Here is a 16,486-nt window from a genome sequence, read left to right as displayed (position 1 = left end):
TTCATGAAGTTTTACAAATTTTTTGCATCTGTTCTTGATTTAAAGAAGTTAACTTGGATTCAAAATATTGATGAGATTAAGCCCTCGCCATATAAAGCCCAAGAGGAATTTGTTCAGGTATCCAAGAATTCAAAATTTGAATTTCCTCAAAACTCCTTGTGCGAATTGTAGATCGGACTAGAAATGAATTTCCTTCAGTTTCTGAAATGGCAGATACTCTTCTACCATTCAGTAAACACGTGTAAAATTTCATTTTTGGTTTTAATGCTTAGTAAATCCAAATATCATTAAATAAGGGAAAACATTGAAGCTGCTTTATATCAAGCAGCAATAAGTGTTACCAACATATAATTTGTTATGTAGAAAAACACAAGCGCATTTGTCTCATTAAAACATGATTTTCTTTCACTAATTTGTGCATACTTGAAACAAATCCTAAAACTACTTCTTTTCATATGTATGTTTGTTATAAGTATTTTGAAAAAATATTCATTTTTATAGCTTTATTTTATATAATGTTTGGGGTCACAAAAAATATTGATGTTAAAATGGGTCATGAAGGAAAAGAAGTTTAAGCAGTGCTGATATGGTATCTCCTTGTAGAACTTGAACGTGTTCCATTTTAAATCAACACTCAGATTTAATATTCTGTATGAAAAGTAACCTTTCAGCTTCAATATTGGTTTTTTTTAAATACAAAATGTATTTTTATTATATAACTGCGCTAGGTTGACTAGACTGAAATGTATTTATGGTCATTATGATAGTTGTGGGATTTTTATTAGAACTTAGATTTTATGTATGTTCACTGCTTGTTTAAATTTTTATGGAATCGCATCTGTTTGTAATACATCTTAAAAGTATATAATCCTGTTTTACAGTAACATGCAAATGAACTTTTAAATGGTTGAAAATGTAGCATCATTATGTAAAAATCTATCTTTCTGAAGATAACTAAAAAACCAATTTCTGAAGATATTCTTACGATTTTATAGCTACTTTCTAAATTTTGGAAAGACATTAGCTTCCAAAAGTTAAGCATGCGATGGTAAAATCAGAAACTAAAAAACTAATTAACGAACATGTTCTTCACTAATATAATTGCTAATAATGTTAATAATTAGCTTAGCTACTCTTAACTGTTAGAAAGACCTAAGGCAACTACATTAGCTTCTAAAAGTTAAGCATGCTATAGTAAAATCAACAAAATTGGAAAAATAAAGCTTTTGATCAACACTAAATTTCGGATGTAGTCTGAAAATGTGCTTATGCATGAAAGAAACCAAGCAGTATGAGTGATGATAAAGAATTAAATATTTTTATGTTAAATTAATGTATAAGCAGAGTTTCCCTGCAGGTTCGATATACACTTCTGGGGTTTGATGAAATTTTAAAGGAGGTCTGGATTATTAAGGCATGGATAGCCAAATATGTATTGGCAATTCATCAGCATAATCAGGATTTAATTTTTAACATGTGATTAGATGATACATATTAATAAAATTAATAATTAACTGTTTTTGATATAAAGCTTAATTCTACAAATAAGTGAAGTCTGATTCAAAAAACATGGGTATGCTAAGTTTTGGAATTTTTAAACCCAAACCAAAAATTGTTACTGCACGAAAATTATTGGCTTTTCCCTCTTCTTACCAATTGGAAACAGGTTTTAGTCAAACCAATAAATTATCATAAAAACCAAGAAACAGGTTGAATATTTCTGGACAAGGTAGTTTAAGAATTACATTAAGGAATTTTGTGCCAAATATTCAAAAACTTGTATCAATACGTCAAGCACAGCCATCACATTAATGAAAATCAAACATTTGTGCAATTAGAATCTGTAATTTTGTATCTGACAACTTGTTTATATTTGTAAAATTAAAAATAATAAGAATAAAGAATAATAAAACATAAACCTAATTAACCTTTTTTTTTTTTTTTTTTTTTTTTTTTTTTTTTTTTTTCCAAAAGTGTTTTTCATATTCTTAGTTTGTAATTTAAGTTACGTATGTGCAGTTCTTCGTATTGTTACGTTGTAAGATATATATTATAGAGGAAAATGTAAAGGTGTTATTTGATTGCAAGAAAAACATTAGGAATTCCTGGTTTAAAGCTAAAAACAAGTAAATATAAATGTGAAGGGTTTGGTTTGGTAGCAAGAAAAAGGTTAGTAAGCTCTGGTTTAAACTAAAAACAAGTAAATAAAACTTGCATTAATAAGGTATGTGACTACCCAAAATCTTCATGCAAAATTTACGGTGATTGCCGATGCTTTCAATGAGGTGTTAAAGTTTCAGAGGTACTTGTAATGGCATTCCTCTGTTATGGCAATAGTTTCCAGTTGTTTGAGATTGGCTGGAGGAGGTAGAATTGAAGACACAGCATGCCTGAGGGTATCCCAAAGATTTTAATAAATTTAAGGTCAGGAGAATACTGTAGCCACTCCATACAAGAAATGCCTTTGCTGTTCAGATGCTCATTAATGATGTGTCAATGCAGGGAGACATTAGCTACTGTAAGGAGGAAATTAGGACCAACTGGTGCAGCACTGTCTCACAATGGCAAGAATGATTTTGTAGCAACATATGGTTGGATTGCAAAAACAAATGTAGCAACAGACTTCATCCGGATATCGTGCAGCTGTCGTAAAACTCTCTAAAGATGTGCAGCTGGGTGTGATATCCCTCTGAAGTACCAGCTCACATCCCGATGCGGTCATCTCTGAATGCGTGATGTTCTGGGTCTGATTTCATGTGTCTCATTCTGTCCAGACCCTTACCTTCTTATCATCTGATTCCAGGGTGAATCTTGATTTGTCCATGAACAGGATGTTTCATCAATCTGAGACAGTCCAATTGAAATTTGAAATAGTGATGGCACAACTTTAATCTTACCCTTCTGGTTTGGATGGTTAATGGAACCTAAAAATGTGGTAGTCAGGCTTACAATCTCTTCATGTGAAGCCTTCGGTGGAGCGTACTGGCAGATATTGTGTAAGTATTGCTGCAACATAGATGTAACAAATGTGGTAGTTATATGACAGTTCTGCTTGGCTACAGGTGCAACACAGCAATCTTCAGAAAGGGTGGCAAACCTTGGTTGACCGAGCACAATTATCCAGACAAGCATTTAGAATTGTTTCCACATTCGAGAAGTCACCAATAATGAACTCTAAAGAAAAGAGCAACATCTTTGACTGATCTGCTTCATTTTATCTTATAGCACGTCTGCATACTACCTGCCATATAGCTTTTTTCAACCTTAGAGACATGCAATAGCATCGAAAATCATAAAGCTAATAATGCCATTAGTTGTAAACACTCTTTATCGGCATTTATAAATGAACCTCCTTAAATTCCTCAGAATGCCTTCAGTTACTGCCTAATGAGTATATGGCTGTAATGTACAATATTTGCAGACTGCTAACTATGTCTGCAGCGATTAGTAGCCACTTAAATTTAGCTACATTTTCGGAAATTGCAGATTTGCATTGTATGCTTAATTTTTGGAAGCCACTGTACTTTATTATTATCATTTCTGCTTTTTTTTTAATTTTCTAGTTTAAACTTATCTATGTAAAGAAAATTTCTTATGTCTCTTAAATGCTGAATTTTAAATAGAAGTGTCTGCCTATGAGTTATGATGTATCAATCTCCGGTGACCACTGGTATGGTATTGCCAGAATTCCTAAAGCGTACTTCCCTCCTCGTATACGTCGTTTTAATGCGTACGCTATTAATGGAACAGGCAATGGTCGTCATTATGAAGCTTTATATCCGGTGCCAAGAAATCAGTTTGAGCAACCAGACACGTAAGCTTCTTTGTTCGGATTTTCTGGTTACTTATTTAACAGCTTCCATAAAGCCTGTATTGATGTTGTTATTTTGCATTTCAGTCATCGGTTAGTAAAATTTGGGTACCTTTCATTCTCAGTCGTATTCGATGTAGGCCATTCCCTTACCCTGTCTGATGTATGGCGTGAAGCTGTAGAAAATCATGGTAAGTTGCACAGAAAGTAGTTAAAATCTCCGGTTGGATTTTTATTTTAAAAATGCATATAAATTTTTGGGGTTTATAAAACTGTTTTTCTAAAACAGTAATTTTCTTAGAATTCATTTAGAAATTTATATGGATTTATGAAAGTGCTCTTAGTTAATTATGGCACAGCACACTAAGGTGAAGGGTGCTTTATGAAGAAACTTTCTGAGGGAATCTTGCTCATGCCGAGGTAATTGTGATCTGTGTACAGCCAGAATTTGGGATTTTTTTCCTATCTCAAATCTGGAATTTACAGATTTGTTAAATGTTCAATCATCATCTTTCTCAAATTTCGTTTTAGATAAAATTTATCATTCAGAGATTACCTAAATTGAAAACTCTTGGACTATGTAAAAATATAACACCAGATTAGACAATTAGAATGAAATTTAGACAGTTAAATTGTAGAGAAATACAAACCACTCATATTTTGGGCTGTGAGAAGATTGAAAATAGAAATGCCCAGTATTGGCAAAATTGATTACATCTGTTTCAACTTGCTTCCATGGACCCATTTAATTATATCGCTGATAAGAATGCTGAACATCCTTCAACTGTCATAGCCTAGTTATGCAGGCCATAAAATAGTTATTTTCATATACAAAAATACACGTGAAGCTTTTAGGGCATAGAATCCGTTTGATTGGATACAATCCCTGTGATACAAGAACTTATAGAATAACTGCATAGCTGACCAGAACTCTTCATACTCCATGTATCGTTCTGTTTTTTCCTAGCAGTTCCTTATCTTCAACACCTGCTGATATGCATACTTCAAGTTCTGATCTATTCCTAGAGGTTAAAGTGAAAAGCCATTGTCTACATTAAAATGTCTTGCTGACCATACTGAACTTTAAATTGTTGAGAAAGGAAAATATAAATGGCATAGTCACCCATTCCAAGAAAGGAAGCTAAATTTCACTTAAATGCAAAAATGTTGAAAAACTAAAAATGTTGCCGACCAGCAGCCAAGTAATTAAATCGATGAATAGTTATTAATTTAGTCTGGATTTTTAATCCCAGGGAAGACACTGGCCTGCATGTTTGTTTTTGTGGTTTTCTCCATGTGTAATGTTTATACGAGCCAGTTTCCCTTAAAAGTCCTTCACAGGGCATCCCTTCTTTTGGCAGATACCAAAATGTGCATTGCCATAATCAAATAAAAAAAGCCAAAAATGCTAGTTACTTTGGGAAATGATGCAGTAAAAACATAATTTGTAATACGTTAAGAAAATTATATTTTTGCTTATGAAATTGTTTGAAAATATTTGTGTATAATTGTATGTATACACTGAAGTGACAAAAGTCATGGGATAGCAATATGCAAATATACAGATGGCAGTAGTATCGCATAGAAAATGTATAAATGCGAAGTTCTTTGGCAGGGCTTTCATTTGTGTTCAAGTTATTCATGTGAAGATGCTTTGACGTGATTATGGCCGCACGACAAGAATTAAGAGACTTTGAAGGCAGAATGGTAGTTGGAGCTAGACGCATGGGTCATTCCATTTCGGATATCGTTAGGGAATTCAACATTCCGAGATCAACAGTGTCAAGAGTGTGCCGAGAATATCTGATTTCAGTCATAACATCCCACCATGGACAGCGCAGTGGCCGACCACCTGCAGTTAACGACCGAGACCAGCGACGTCTGCGTAGAGTTGTCAATGTTCACAGACAAGGAACACTGTGTCAAATAACAGCAAAAATCAATGTGGGATGTACGAGGAACATGTCCGATAGGACAGTGCGGCGAAATTTGTCTTCCTTCGGCTGTGCCAGCAGAAGATCGACTGGAGTGCCTTTACTGACAAGCACGACATTGCGTGCAGCGACTCTCGTAGACTCATGAGCATATCGGTATGTCCCTAAACGAATAGGAAACCGTGGCTTGGTCAGATGAGTCACGATTTCAGTTGGTAAGAGCTGATGGTAGGGTTCGAGTGTGGCGCAGACCCCACGAAACCATGGACCCAAGTTGTCAACAAGGCACTGTTCAAGCTCGTGGTGGTTCCATAATGGTCTGGGTTGTTTTTACATGGCATGGACTCGGTCCTCTGGTGCAACTGAACCGATCATTGACTGGAAAGGGATACCTTGAGCTACTTGGAGATCACTTACAGCCATTCATGGACTTCACGTACTCAAACAACGATGGGAGTTTTATGGATAACAATGCGCCATGTCACCGGGCCACAATTGTTCGCGATTGGTTAGAAGAACATTCTGGACAATTCCAGCGAATGATCTGGCCATCTAGATCGCCTGACATGAATCCCATGGAACATTTTTATGGGACATTATCGAGAGGTCAGTTCGTGCCCAAAACCCTGCACCGTCAACACTTTCACAATTATGGATGTCTATAGAGGCCGCGTGGCTCAATATTCCTGCAGGGGACTTCCAACGACTTGACGTCCATGCCACGTCGAGTTGCTGCACTTCGCCGGGCAAAAGGAGGACCGACAAAATATTAGGATGTATCCCATGACTTTTGTCACTTCCGTGTATGTATCACATTTATAGAATTATTAAAAATCGATCTGGATCTTTTACAATTATTTTCAGGATTTCTAAAATGGGGTTACAATTAACTCCGTTTATATTCCCATTGCACATAAATTGGTCAAATTTATTTATCCTTTTTAATTCTTCACTTGCTATTTTCCACAAATTATCTGTGTCGATTTAAACAGAAATCTCACAACTTATTCTGTCTCCACCGCTGGGGCTCTGTTAAAGTAATGCCAAATGTTTGGAGTTTGGACTTAATTTCTCAATCTGGTATCTATTTGTCCACATTCGTTATGACTGCTGCGCTAACATAATTTCCAGGGTCATTAATATTTCATAGAGTAGGTTCAGCTTGCTATCCACATTGGTGTTTGCCATTCTTTTCACTAGCAAATTTAAATGCATTTTTATATGCAGATTTAAAATAGTTTCTCTTTTCACTGGATTTTTGAATTTTCTTGGTAAATCTTCTTGAATAGTAGAAAAATGGCTACTATTATCAAGAAGACACCTCACAATGCAATTGCTATTTTTACCTCAGCCACTGCATGCACCATTTAAAGAATATATTAGATCCAGTTTCAGCATCAGAATTTTGAGTAGTTTTTGCCAATCTTTGTTTCCTTATTTTTTTTTATGCTAGAGATAGCCGATACAGGATTTACGCAAACACTTTCATGATGTTTACCACAACAATTTCTGCAGGAAAATTCTCTGTTATTGTTAAATGGTTACATCCAGAACACAACAAGTTACATTTCTCTTTGGAGTTCAATTCTGTACATGTGTACTTCATACGATCTTCATCACAAAATATACATTTGTAGCCAGTTGTTAGCAAACCTGAAGCAGTCAGAACTTTCAATTTATAACTCAGATAAGATATTGTGTGTTGTTAATGTTTACAAATTTATTGTTTCTGGAATTTTTTTCCCCCACAGTTCATCAAACTTACAGCTTCTTGGCAATTAACTTTTTTAAGAATTCAATTATTTTTTTATATCAAATCCTGCTTCCATTTTTCAACTTCAATTAAATTCTAAATTCAGAACTTCCAGAAGTAAAGTTCAATCAGTCTCAACTTTGGATGACTTCACATTCATCATACAGTTTATGCAGTAGTTTAACATTTGAAAAGTTTCCTTTTAGTTCAAGAGATAGTAGTTTATTCATATGCGAAGTGATGATTACACCTTGTCTTCCAGAATGTTCTTTCAGTATTTCCGTTGCTGAATTATAATTCTGATCACGTAAGGCATAACTGGAACTGCATTAACACTAAATTAGGATTTTAGGTATGAACATTTTTCAGTTTTCATCAGTCCACTAGTATCGTGAATCAGGTTTTTATACTGGCTCCAAAAGTCCAACCATTTACATATGTCTTCTTATGAGTTTCAATTTGCAGAGATGGTAACTTCACTTCTTTTGTTTCTTCTGTTGATGTAACATTTGCCATTTCATTCTAATGTATTACTACAATTCTAGACTATTCTGAAGTCCTTTTTCAAAAATCATTGTATTCTTCCTTGCGTTGATACAGTTTTATCTCAATATTCTTAATGTTGTGTAACTTCATTTTCAGTCTCCTCCAAAGTCAATTTCATATTTTAATTTCTGAATCTAAACTTTTCTGTTTGTTGATTTCTTTCAATTAGCTGTTTGTGTAAATTCTCAGTCTCGTTTCTTTTGCGGAGTATAATTTTCTAAACTCATTTCGACTTTGGTTAATTATTTTATTGTTAACTTCCGTACAACAGATTGTTTCCTTTTCTAATATTCAAGCATACCCTTGTTTTCAAAATATTCAGTGTGTCGATTACTTTGATTTGTTGTATTCCTGGGAAGTAGGCACCATAAAGAAAATACATAAGTCTATATTAAATCAGACTTTATCAAGGGAATAACAGTAAAAAGATGGCATTTTTCTATCCAATGTATATTCGTGAACACCAAAGGTGAACAACAAACATATGCACAAAAATGATGTCACGGTTTCTTTGCAGATAATATCTAGTGTCATCTATTGTCAAGCTAAAAATTCATAATCACAAATTTATAAGTGACACATTGTACACTGGTTTGTAGAACAAATTACTTCTATTAAGCCAGTTGGTACAGAAAACTAACTTAAAAATCTCTATAAGGTCATTTGTAAAAAAATAGAAAGTGTATAATAATTTATTGCTTTCAGACTTTTAATGCTGTGGCTATATACTATATAGTATTGTGTCATTTTATTGCTACAAAATTAGTACTTATCTGAAATTCACTACTTTTACTTACATTTTTGTTTGTTGAAACAGTACCTGCTTACTTTTTTGAAGTTGAAATGGCCTCTTCAATGTTATGTGACAATAAGCAGTAATTATTTGTTTGAAGATGTTGATGTATGTACAACCTACTAGTAAATTCTTGTAGCATGAATATTTATAAAAATCTTTTAAAACCTTCCATCATTTAAGCATCAGTTATCTCCAGTAGCATTTATTATTATATTTTCATGCCAGACAATATTATGATTTGTTGCTAAAGTGGTTAATCTTAGTTTCCCATGTAATGTTAATTTTTATTAAAATTGATATATTGACTTATTTCGGTAATTGTGAAATTTATATACAATTTTGTTAAAACTGTACAACTGTGTTGCTTAAAATGTCCGAACTTTGCTGTAGTTAGGCAATGCAATTTATGAACCAAGTTACTTTAGTTGAATTGTCGTAGAGTTTGTGCATGAAAATTATTTGCCCCCCTCTCAAATCAGTCAGTTGCAGAGATCTAACACTAACAGTCAGTTGCAGAGATCTTACACTCTATTAACCCGTTACTTCCCCAAATGATTCTAAATTAATTAACTGGTTCCTTGAGGCAAGTTGAAAATGAAATCAAAATTTGCAAATTTTGAATTAAATACCCGTTCTCTGTTTTTTCATATGGGAGTCAAACTTTTTATATATATATTTTTTCATAACAAGTATAAGGCAGATAAAAGTATAGGAACCATGAAACCACGTGAAAAGTTAAATTTCGTTATTTGTCAAAAATTATGTTTTTTTTTTTAATTTGATGTTGCCGAAAAATTTTTTGTCTGCAATGCGAAGATATGACTACAACGAACGATAGCGAAAATTAATTCTGGGTAAAGGGTTCTATATACATACACACGCACATTGAAAAAAATCCCCTTTGAATCCATTTTAAATCCATTTTACTCTCTCTTTTTGGAAATAAAAGGCATCCTTTAGTCTGTTCGTATGTACAGACGTCGCGAAAAAAAATCAGGCAACTGGATTTGTGAACAGTCAAAATGGATATTTCCTTTGAAGTATGGTACCTGCAATTTTAAGCTACTTAAGCAATCAATTCATTCATTTTGTGCTGCAGAATTCAAATACTTATCCGTGCCTGAGGCCATTTTGAGAAGGATTAGAGAAGAGAAAATTAAATAAATTTTATATTATTCTTTCTATTTAGATAAATTCTAGAATTCCTTTATGTTAATTTATTAGATATTTTGTGATTTATGCATTTCGTGTCACTTTTTCTTTCCGTTTCCAAGCCAGAATGCAAATTAGCTCGCATGTATTTAAATGTGATCTTTAGATTATAACACAGAATGTGTTCTGCCTCTCAAAGCCACTTGCCAGGTTGCTAGTTTAGAAAAATTTGTTATCTTCGGCCTTGTGTAGTATTGCTGATATTGAATCTCCATACCGTTTCATTTTTCAGTTCTTACATTTTAATGCTAAGGAATTCATGAGAAGGGAATGAAAACTTTAATACATCAAAATGCTTTTAAAATAATGGGAGAAAATTAATAATTAATGTGTATGGTATTTGTGCAGATAAACTTACGTGTGATAAACTTGTAAATTGAAGTAAAACAAAATTAAATACAAATATTAACTGCTTAAATATTCAAGATTTTAATATCATAAGATTATATACACAAATAATAGTATTGAAAATAATGCACATCTGAGTTATAAACTATTTAAACCTGACAACTGAAAAAAAAATGTGAAAACTGTGAAAGAAGTAAGAAACATGAACAGAAAAGAAAAGAAGAGAGATAATTTGAGTCTTTTTTGTAACTTTTATTTAAGATTACACCATTATCATGAGATTTACATGAATAAATTAATTGTATAACCAAGCTTTCAACAAGAATTTGTGTAAGTTCTACAGTGCCCAGAAAAAGTAGTAATCCTTACCCCCAGCCAAATCACTCTTTTTGTATTTACGAGAAAATGGCGTGGCTGCAATACAAAATCGTTTCCTAAAAGCTGAGTTCAGATAATACTAGTGAACTTTAGGAGTCGCAATTTTGCCATCTTTATCATGTGCTCACTTCAAGAAATTCAGAACTTGTTCTCACAACAAGCCCAAGCAAAAATCTGTACTTATTTATCACTAATGACTTGAAAGCACTCTTCTGGAGGGCAATCAAAACAAAAGCATACATCTTTTCTGCTTTGTATTTGTCAGTTGAAGATTTAGAGTATGTAATATTCAATTCAGCTTTTTTGTCTGCTTCCAAGGGCCACCTAACTGCATCACATGATGCAGATGCCCCATGGAAACTTGAAAGAAGATGGTTTCTATTCTTGTATGTAGTATTTATAAAAGAATCTGTCTTTTAAGTTTAAACATGTAAATGTAGTTCGGCAGGACTTTCAAGGGCATCCTAAGCCTTCTGGTCCTTATGCGACAGCATTCTTTGCATACCCTTATTTACACCACCGGCGCTGACATAGTATAGTAGTTTACCTGAACAGCTATTAGAAAAGAAATGCGCAGACATTTGAATTGGCCAGCATCCAGTATGTAAACCTTTTGTTTCGTTGCATAATACCTCACTGCAGAGCCATTTCGGTGCTGGGGTAAAGTATAGTTACATTTTATGCTTTTCAAGTCTTTCTGTATGGATACCTTGGTCTTAGAATAATTTAATCATAATTTTGTGATTTGGGACTTATCAAATTGCATAATCCATAGTGATTCTTCATCCCTTTTTTTTCCTTCTAAATGAATATGCAATAAGAAATTAACTGGAAATGTTTAAAGCAAAATCTATCAACCAGGGGAAAATTTCATAGTTTTGAGGGGGATATGCTTATTTTTTTATTTAGCTGTTAAATATTTAGTTTTAGTTTATGATTGTAAAAACTACCTTTATTCATTATTTGGTATTTATCGATATTTTCTCTACTTTCTGTCTAATTTATAAAAACACGTTAAAGCCCATGTAAATAAATAATGAATATGTATTTTTCTAGTTTTGGAAAGAAGGGGGGATGAGGGGATGATCTAGCAATGGTGAAAGGGGGTGCATGGAGTAAACCACTGGTCTAAGGAAAAGTTACTATGTTCATTCTTCTTGCTTATGTGTAATGAAATCATTGTATAGCTACTCATGAGGTGAAGTAAAGAGATTGGTACATAAATGACCGATGCGCAGCTAACCAAAGAGTACTAGTATTTGTCATTCAGAAAAAGAAACTTAATCCAAATAGCATTTCCATGATTCCTTAGTTATTATATCATCAATTTACTGTTCAATCTGATTTACCATCAGATTTAAATATAGTAATTTTATGCTTTTTAAATTCTTGAAAAATATTTGAACAGTTTTTCAGTGATAAAACTTTTTTTTAAATCCTGCTTTATTAAATAAAAACCAAACTTCTACATGATCTCAAATAGTTTATTTATTTGTATTTTAATTTTAGGCTTTTGTAAATATAAGCTGATGTTGTGAACCTATTAATAAAGTTGTAAAGAGAATTTTGTTCAAAATTTTTCAAGATATTTAATTTTTTCCCTTTTCATAGTATAAATGATGTGCATTTATTTTTGCTGAAATTTCTAATTAATACATAATGTATCATTTTATTGCAGAAAAAGTATTAAGCTGCAAGGCTAGTCATACCAAATGAAGTATTTTTGTTCATTGAGGTAAGTTCCTTTTAATTCACTATGGCTATTGCAGTTATATTATTTAAATTTGTTATTTAATTTATATATATATATATATATATATATATATCTTGGTTTAATATGTATCTGTAAGGCAAAGAACTTGCTGAAAAAGAAGCATATGATGCAAACTGATAATTTTCATGGGGGAAAAGTCTGTAGTATAAAGTGAAAGTAATATGAATGAAGGTGGGTATATGATCATTAGGCATAAAACATAATTACATTTGTAACAGAATTTTATGAATCCAGTGCTAAAAATAAGTTTGCTAGACTGCAATTGATCTGTATTTCAAAAGTGACCTGAATATGGAAAATACATTTCAGCTATATATAGTGAACAGTACATATGTAAGAAGTATGCAAAAGATAAACAGGCTCTAAAATAGATTTGTCATTGTATCAAATTCATAAGTTAATGAAATTGTGCTCAACATTCTATTTATTTATGCATGAGGGGGTCAACTATATGAATAACACATTTATTACATTTTAAAAAGTAACTCTTTTAAAAAAATAATATTAAATTGTTAAGTAATAAGCAATTGTCTGCTAATTACAATGTGTCATCAAAAATGAGTTTTCTTTTAATGTTGCACTTTTATCAGTTTCATAAATTTCATTTTAATATTCTAGGTATCTTATTTATATTACGCTTCATACTTTGCATTCAGCAGTTTAGGTTGAAACAAAATAATTTTTTTCACTGTGTTTCTGAATATTGCATTGATGTCTGCTGTTGGTCTCTTTATATTTCTGATTCTAATAATTGCTGTAATATTTTGTATTTGTGATGTTAAATTTGATAAATAATGGTAATAACATTGAAATTATCACGGTTTGCTGTGTTACAAAAGTTATCCTTTCCTTAAAAAAAATTATTTGTTTTCTTGTATCATCTTTCTCTTTTGTGTTTTTCAGTTAGATTTTGTTGTGTTATGGATGCAGAGTTCAGCAATTAATTACTGTAATTAATTAAATTATTTAATATTTATTTTAATTGTAAAAATATTAAAACTATCAACAGTTATTCATTATGCTATTCAGAAGTATATTTCATTATTTATATGTATACAATATACACACTTTGTAAGAGGGGAAAATGATCATTATTATTACCATCTACAGTATAGGTAAAGAAAAGCTTCCTAAGGTTAAATGAACATGGTGAAACATGAATAAAATTCACTGATTTGAAAAGATGTCATTGTCCACATATCCTATAGGTTGAGAATATGTTTTAAATATGTACCATTAGTGTTTTGTTTCTTTGTTGGGCTTACTTTTAAACTGAACACGATCTCTGCTTGCGTGAGTACGTACGTGAGTGAGTGAGTGAGACAGAAGAGAGTTATTATTATAATAAAAATTATTATAATAGAAAAAAATAATAAAAGGATTTTATGCCTTGTGTTATATCTTCATCAGGGGGTTGTGAAAAGAGAGAAGTAAACGAAAAAAATGCCTGATTCTGAACTGAAAAGTGTGAAATTGCTCTCAAATCAAAATTGTAAATTTTCAACAACATAATTTAAATATGTGCATCCATCAGTCATATCCCTAACAGATGAAATGGCAAAGCCACATTGACTAAATTAAAACATTTATTACTAATCAAAAATTGAAAAACAGTACAAAGAACTGTTAAAAAAACCATTTAATTATTTATTAACTGGACAATGCACAAAAAACAAAGCAAAAATGTTTGATAATCTGTAGAAAGGCAAGTTATTTTGTATTGAGAACAATAAACTTAAAAACTGTTATAAAAATTTTAATTCATTAAAAATTTTTAAGTTACATATCTAAAAAACACAAATTATGTAAATAAATTGAGAACAAGTTTGAAAAATAAATAAATAAACGCATTCAAAGTACAGGGTGAGTTTTTTATAACAAAATTTAATTCTATCATGTATAAACTGTGTTGCGATATTTTAGTAATTATTGAGTAATAAATTTAAGAATTTATCTCTAGCACAAAATATTAGGAAATGAAACTATTGAAGTAAGAAAGTAATGGTGAAAAACTTTTTTGGCCTTGAAGCTAACAGAATTTAACTTTGATACTTGTAGAATGCAGGCCAAACGATATGCAAATAGTTGTAATTTTCATTTAGAGATGTAGTAGCAGCTTTTATTCAAAGGAAAAGAGGTATGATGATGAAATAAGTTGATTTCTTTGTTATAGACCACAGAATTCAAGTGGGCTACTGTGAGACTGGAAATGAAACAGTCTTGTTCAGTTAGTAAAGATAAGACTTTGTTAAACATCCTATTCAGAAATATTGCAGACTGTACTACTGTTGAATGTAATGTCTAATTCAACAGATTAATAATCCAGTCTATACTTCCTGATGGATCTGTACTACCTTTCATGAAAATCAGAATAAAAAATGTGCATTGTGTAAGACGTGTAATTTGGCTAGCTGCTTTTCAAAAAAATTCTGTGGAATTTTATATTATAAAATATTTTAATTAGTAATTGAAAGGCTGTAGAAAAAGGGGCCCAGCTCCACACTTTTAAATTTTCAGAAATTTTTTTTTAATTTCAAAAATTCATTTTTTGACTTATTTTCTAATTTTTTTCCCTCTTAAATGTGCTGTTCAAAATGATTTTTTATGGCTATTACTGTAGCAGAATGTGAGTTCTGTTAGGTTACAGTATTATTTAAATTTAGGAGCTAGGAATTTATTGTCCCAGTGGTCATTAAATTGCTCATTTTAGAGTGATAAAAATTTAAGAGACAATGCCTGTGAGAGAATGTTTATTAACAAATGAAAGAGAATGTTTATAACACATGAAAAAATAAAACAGCATAATATAAAAAAGGGATATCACAAATATATAGTTCTAAAAATTTCATTTCAGTGCATATTCTTGTCAACATTACATACAGTTATTAACTCAATGAAGATTACATAGATACTCTTCATCATTATCATAGAATTCACTTTCAGTTTTTTCAGCATCACTGCTTGTTGAAGTTGTATTTCCTATGAACCACTATTTCTAGGAGAAATGACTTTCCCTCGAGTTGAAATATACCTTCATTGCGTCTCATTTTTCATTTTTTCCCAACAGATTATGATCCAGTACCTTTCTTTTCTTCCTTGATTTTTTTGTTAATGTCCTCAGTATTCGTGAAATGAGCCTGAACTGATAGGTTTAGAATCATCTGGACTTCTGCCATACATGTCAGAAAATAGGAAAGCACAACAATGTTAATAAAAATACAGTTCTTGTACATTTAAAAAAATCCAGAACAACACGGAATGAAGTATAATTCTAAGTAAGTAAAACCTTACCCTGTAGCGGTTCAGCTCAACTGTACAACAATCTCCATCACTTGAGATTTTCAGAAATGCGCCCTCTTTATTCCGAGCCTACAAAAATTCCAGCTTCATCTGAATTTTTTCGGAAACTACTACTCGAATTTGAGCTTTCTTTACTCCAGTGTAAAGAAGAATTTTTTTCCAGCAAAAAATTCCCAGGAACTCAAAAGTCTACCAAAAGTGGACCTGGGCCCTTCTTACTGAAAGCATCACATTTTGGTTTCTTCCAAAATATTTTTATTGCTACTGTAGATTTTCCGAATTCTGACGATTTCATTAAATGTAGTGTTGGCTAAGACTTTTCTGGAAATGTTAGACTTCCAGTTCACTTTTATAGTACTGAAAAAGTTAAGGTCTTTTGTCAAAGATTTTTATTTTCATAATGTTATAGACCAGTTAATCTAAAACAGGAATTTGCAATCCTTTTCTTGCTTTAACCCTTTTCAAAAGAATGGTTTCTTCATTAACCTTCGTGCATTTTTGCCTGTAATATACAGCATACAACATAATCATAATACAAATCATTGCTTATAATAAAGATAACAGTTAGACTAAGAATATGACCAGAAGTTTTGAAAAGAAAATTGTTTATTATATTGTATTTTTATTATTTTTG

At 31.8% G+C, this 16,486-nt stretch overlaps 1 protein-coding gene across 2 annotated transcripts in view; it reads left to right on the top strand.

The window, feature by feature from the left end:
- LOC118203837 (UPF0462 protein C4orf33 homolog) overlaps positions 1 to 12,513 on the top strand; it is a 61,414-nt gene extending 48,901 nt beyond the window's left edge. The window contains exons 2-4 of one of the 2 annotated variants that reach the window (XM_085807091.1): positions 3,624 to 3,814; positions 3,899 to 4,002; positions 12,457 to 12,513. In XM_085807091.1, coding sequence (XP_085663217.1) covers positions 3,624 to 3,814; positions 3,899 to 4,002; positions 12,457 to 12,494 — 333 coding nt within the window. In that variant the 3' untranslated portion in view covers positions 12,495 to 12,513. The remainder of the gene's footprint in view (positions 1 to 3,623; positions 3,815 to 3,898; positions 4,003 to 12,456) is intronic. The other variant, XM_085807090.1, reaches the window with a different exon arrangement.
- Positions 12,514 to 16,486: the final 3,973 nt, after the last annotated feature.

The sequence above is a fragment of the Stegodyphus dumicola genome, chromosome X1 (genome assembly GCF_044657685.1).
Source record: "Stegodyphus dumicola isolate Sdum_Otavi_A_Nest chromosome X1, ASM4465768v1".
In the NCBI taxonomy this organism is placed as follows: Eukaryota; Metazoa; Arthropoda; class Arachnida; order Araneae; family Eresidae; genus Stegodyphus; species Stegodyphus dumicola.
This window is presented reverse-complemented; position numbering and strand designations above follow the sequence as displayed.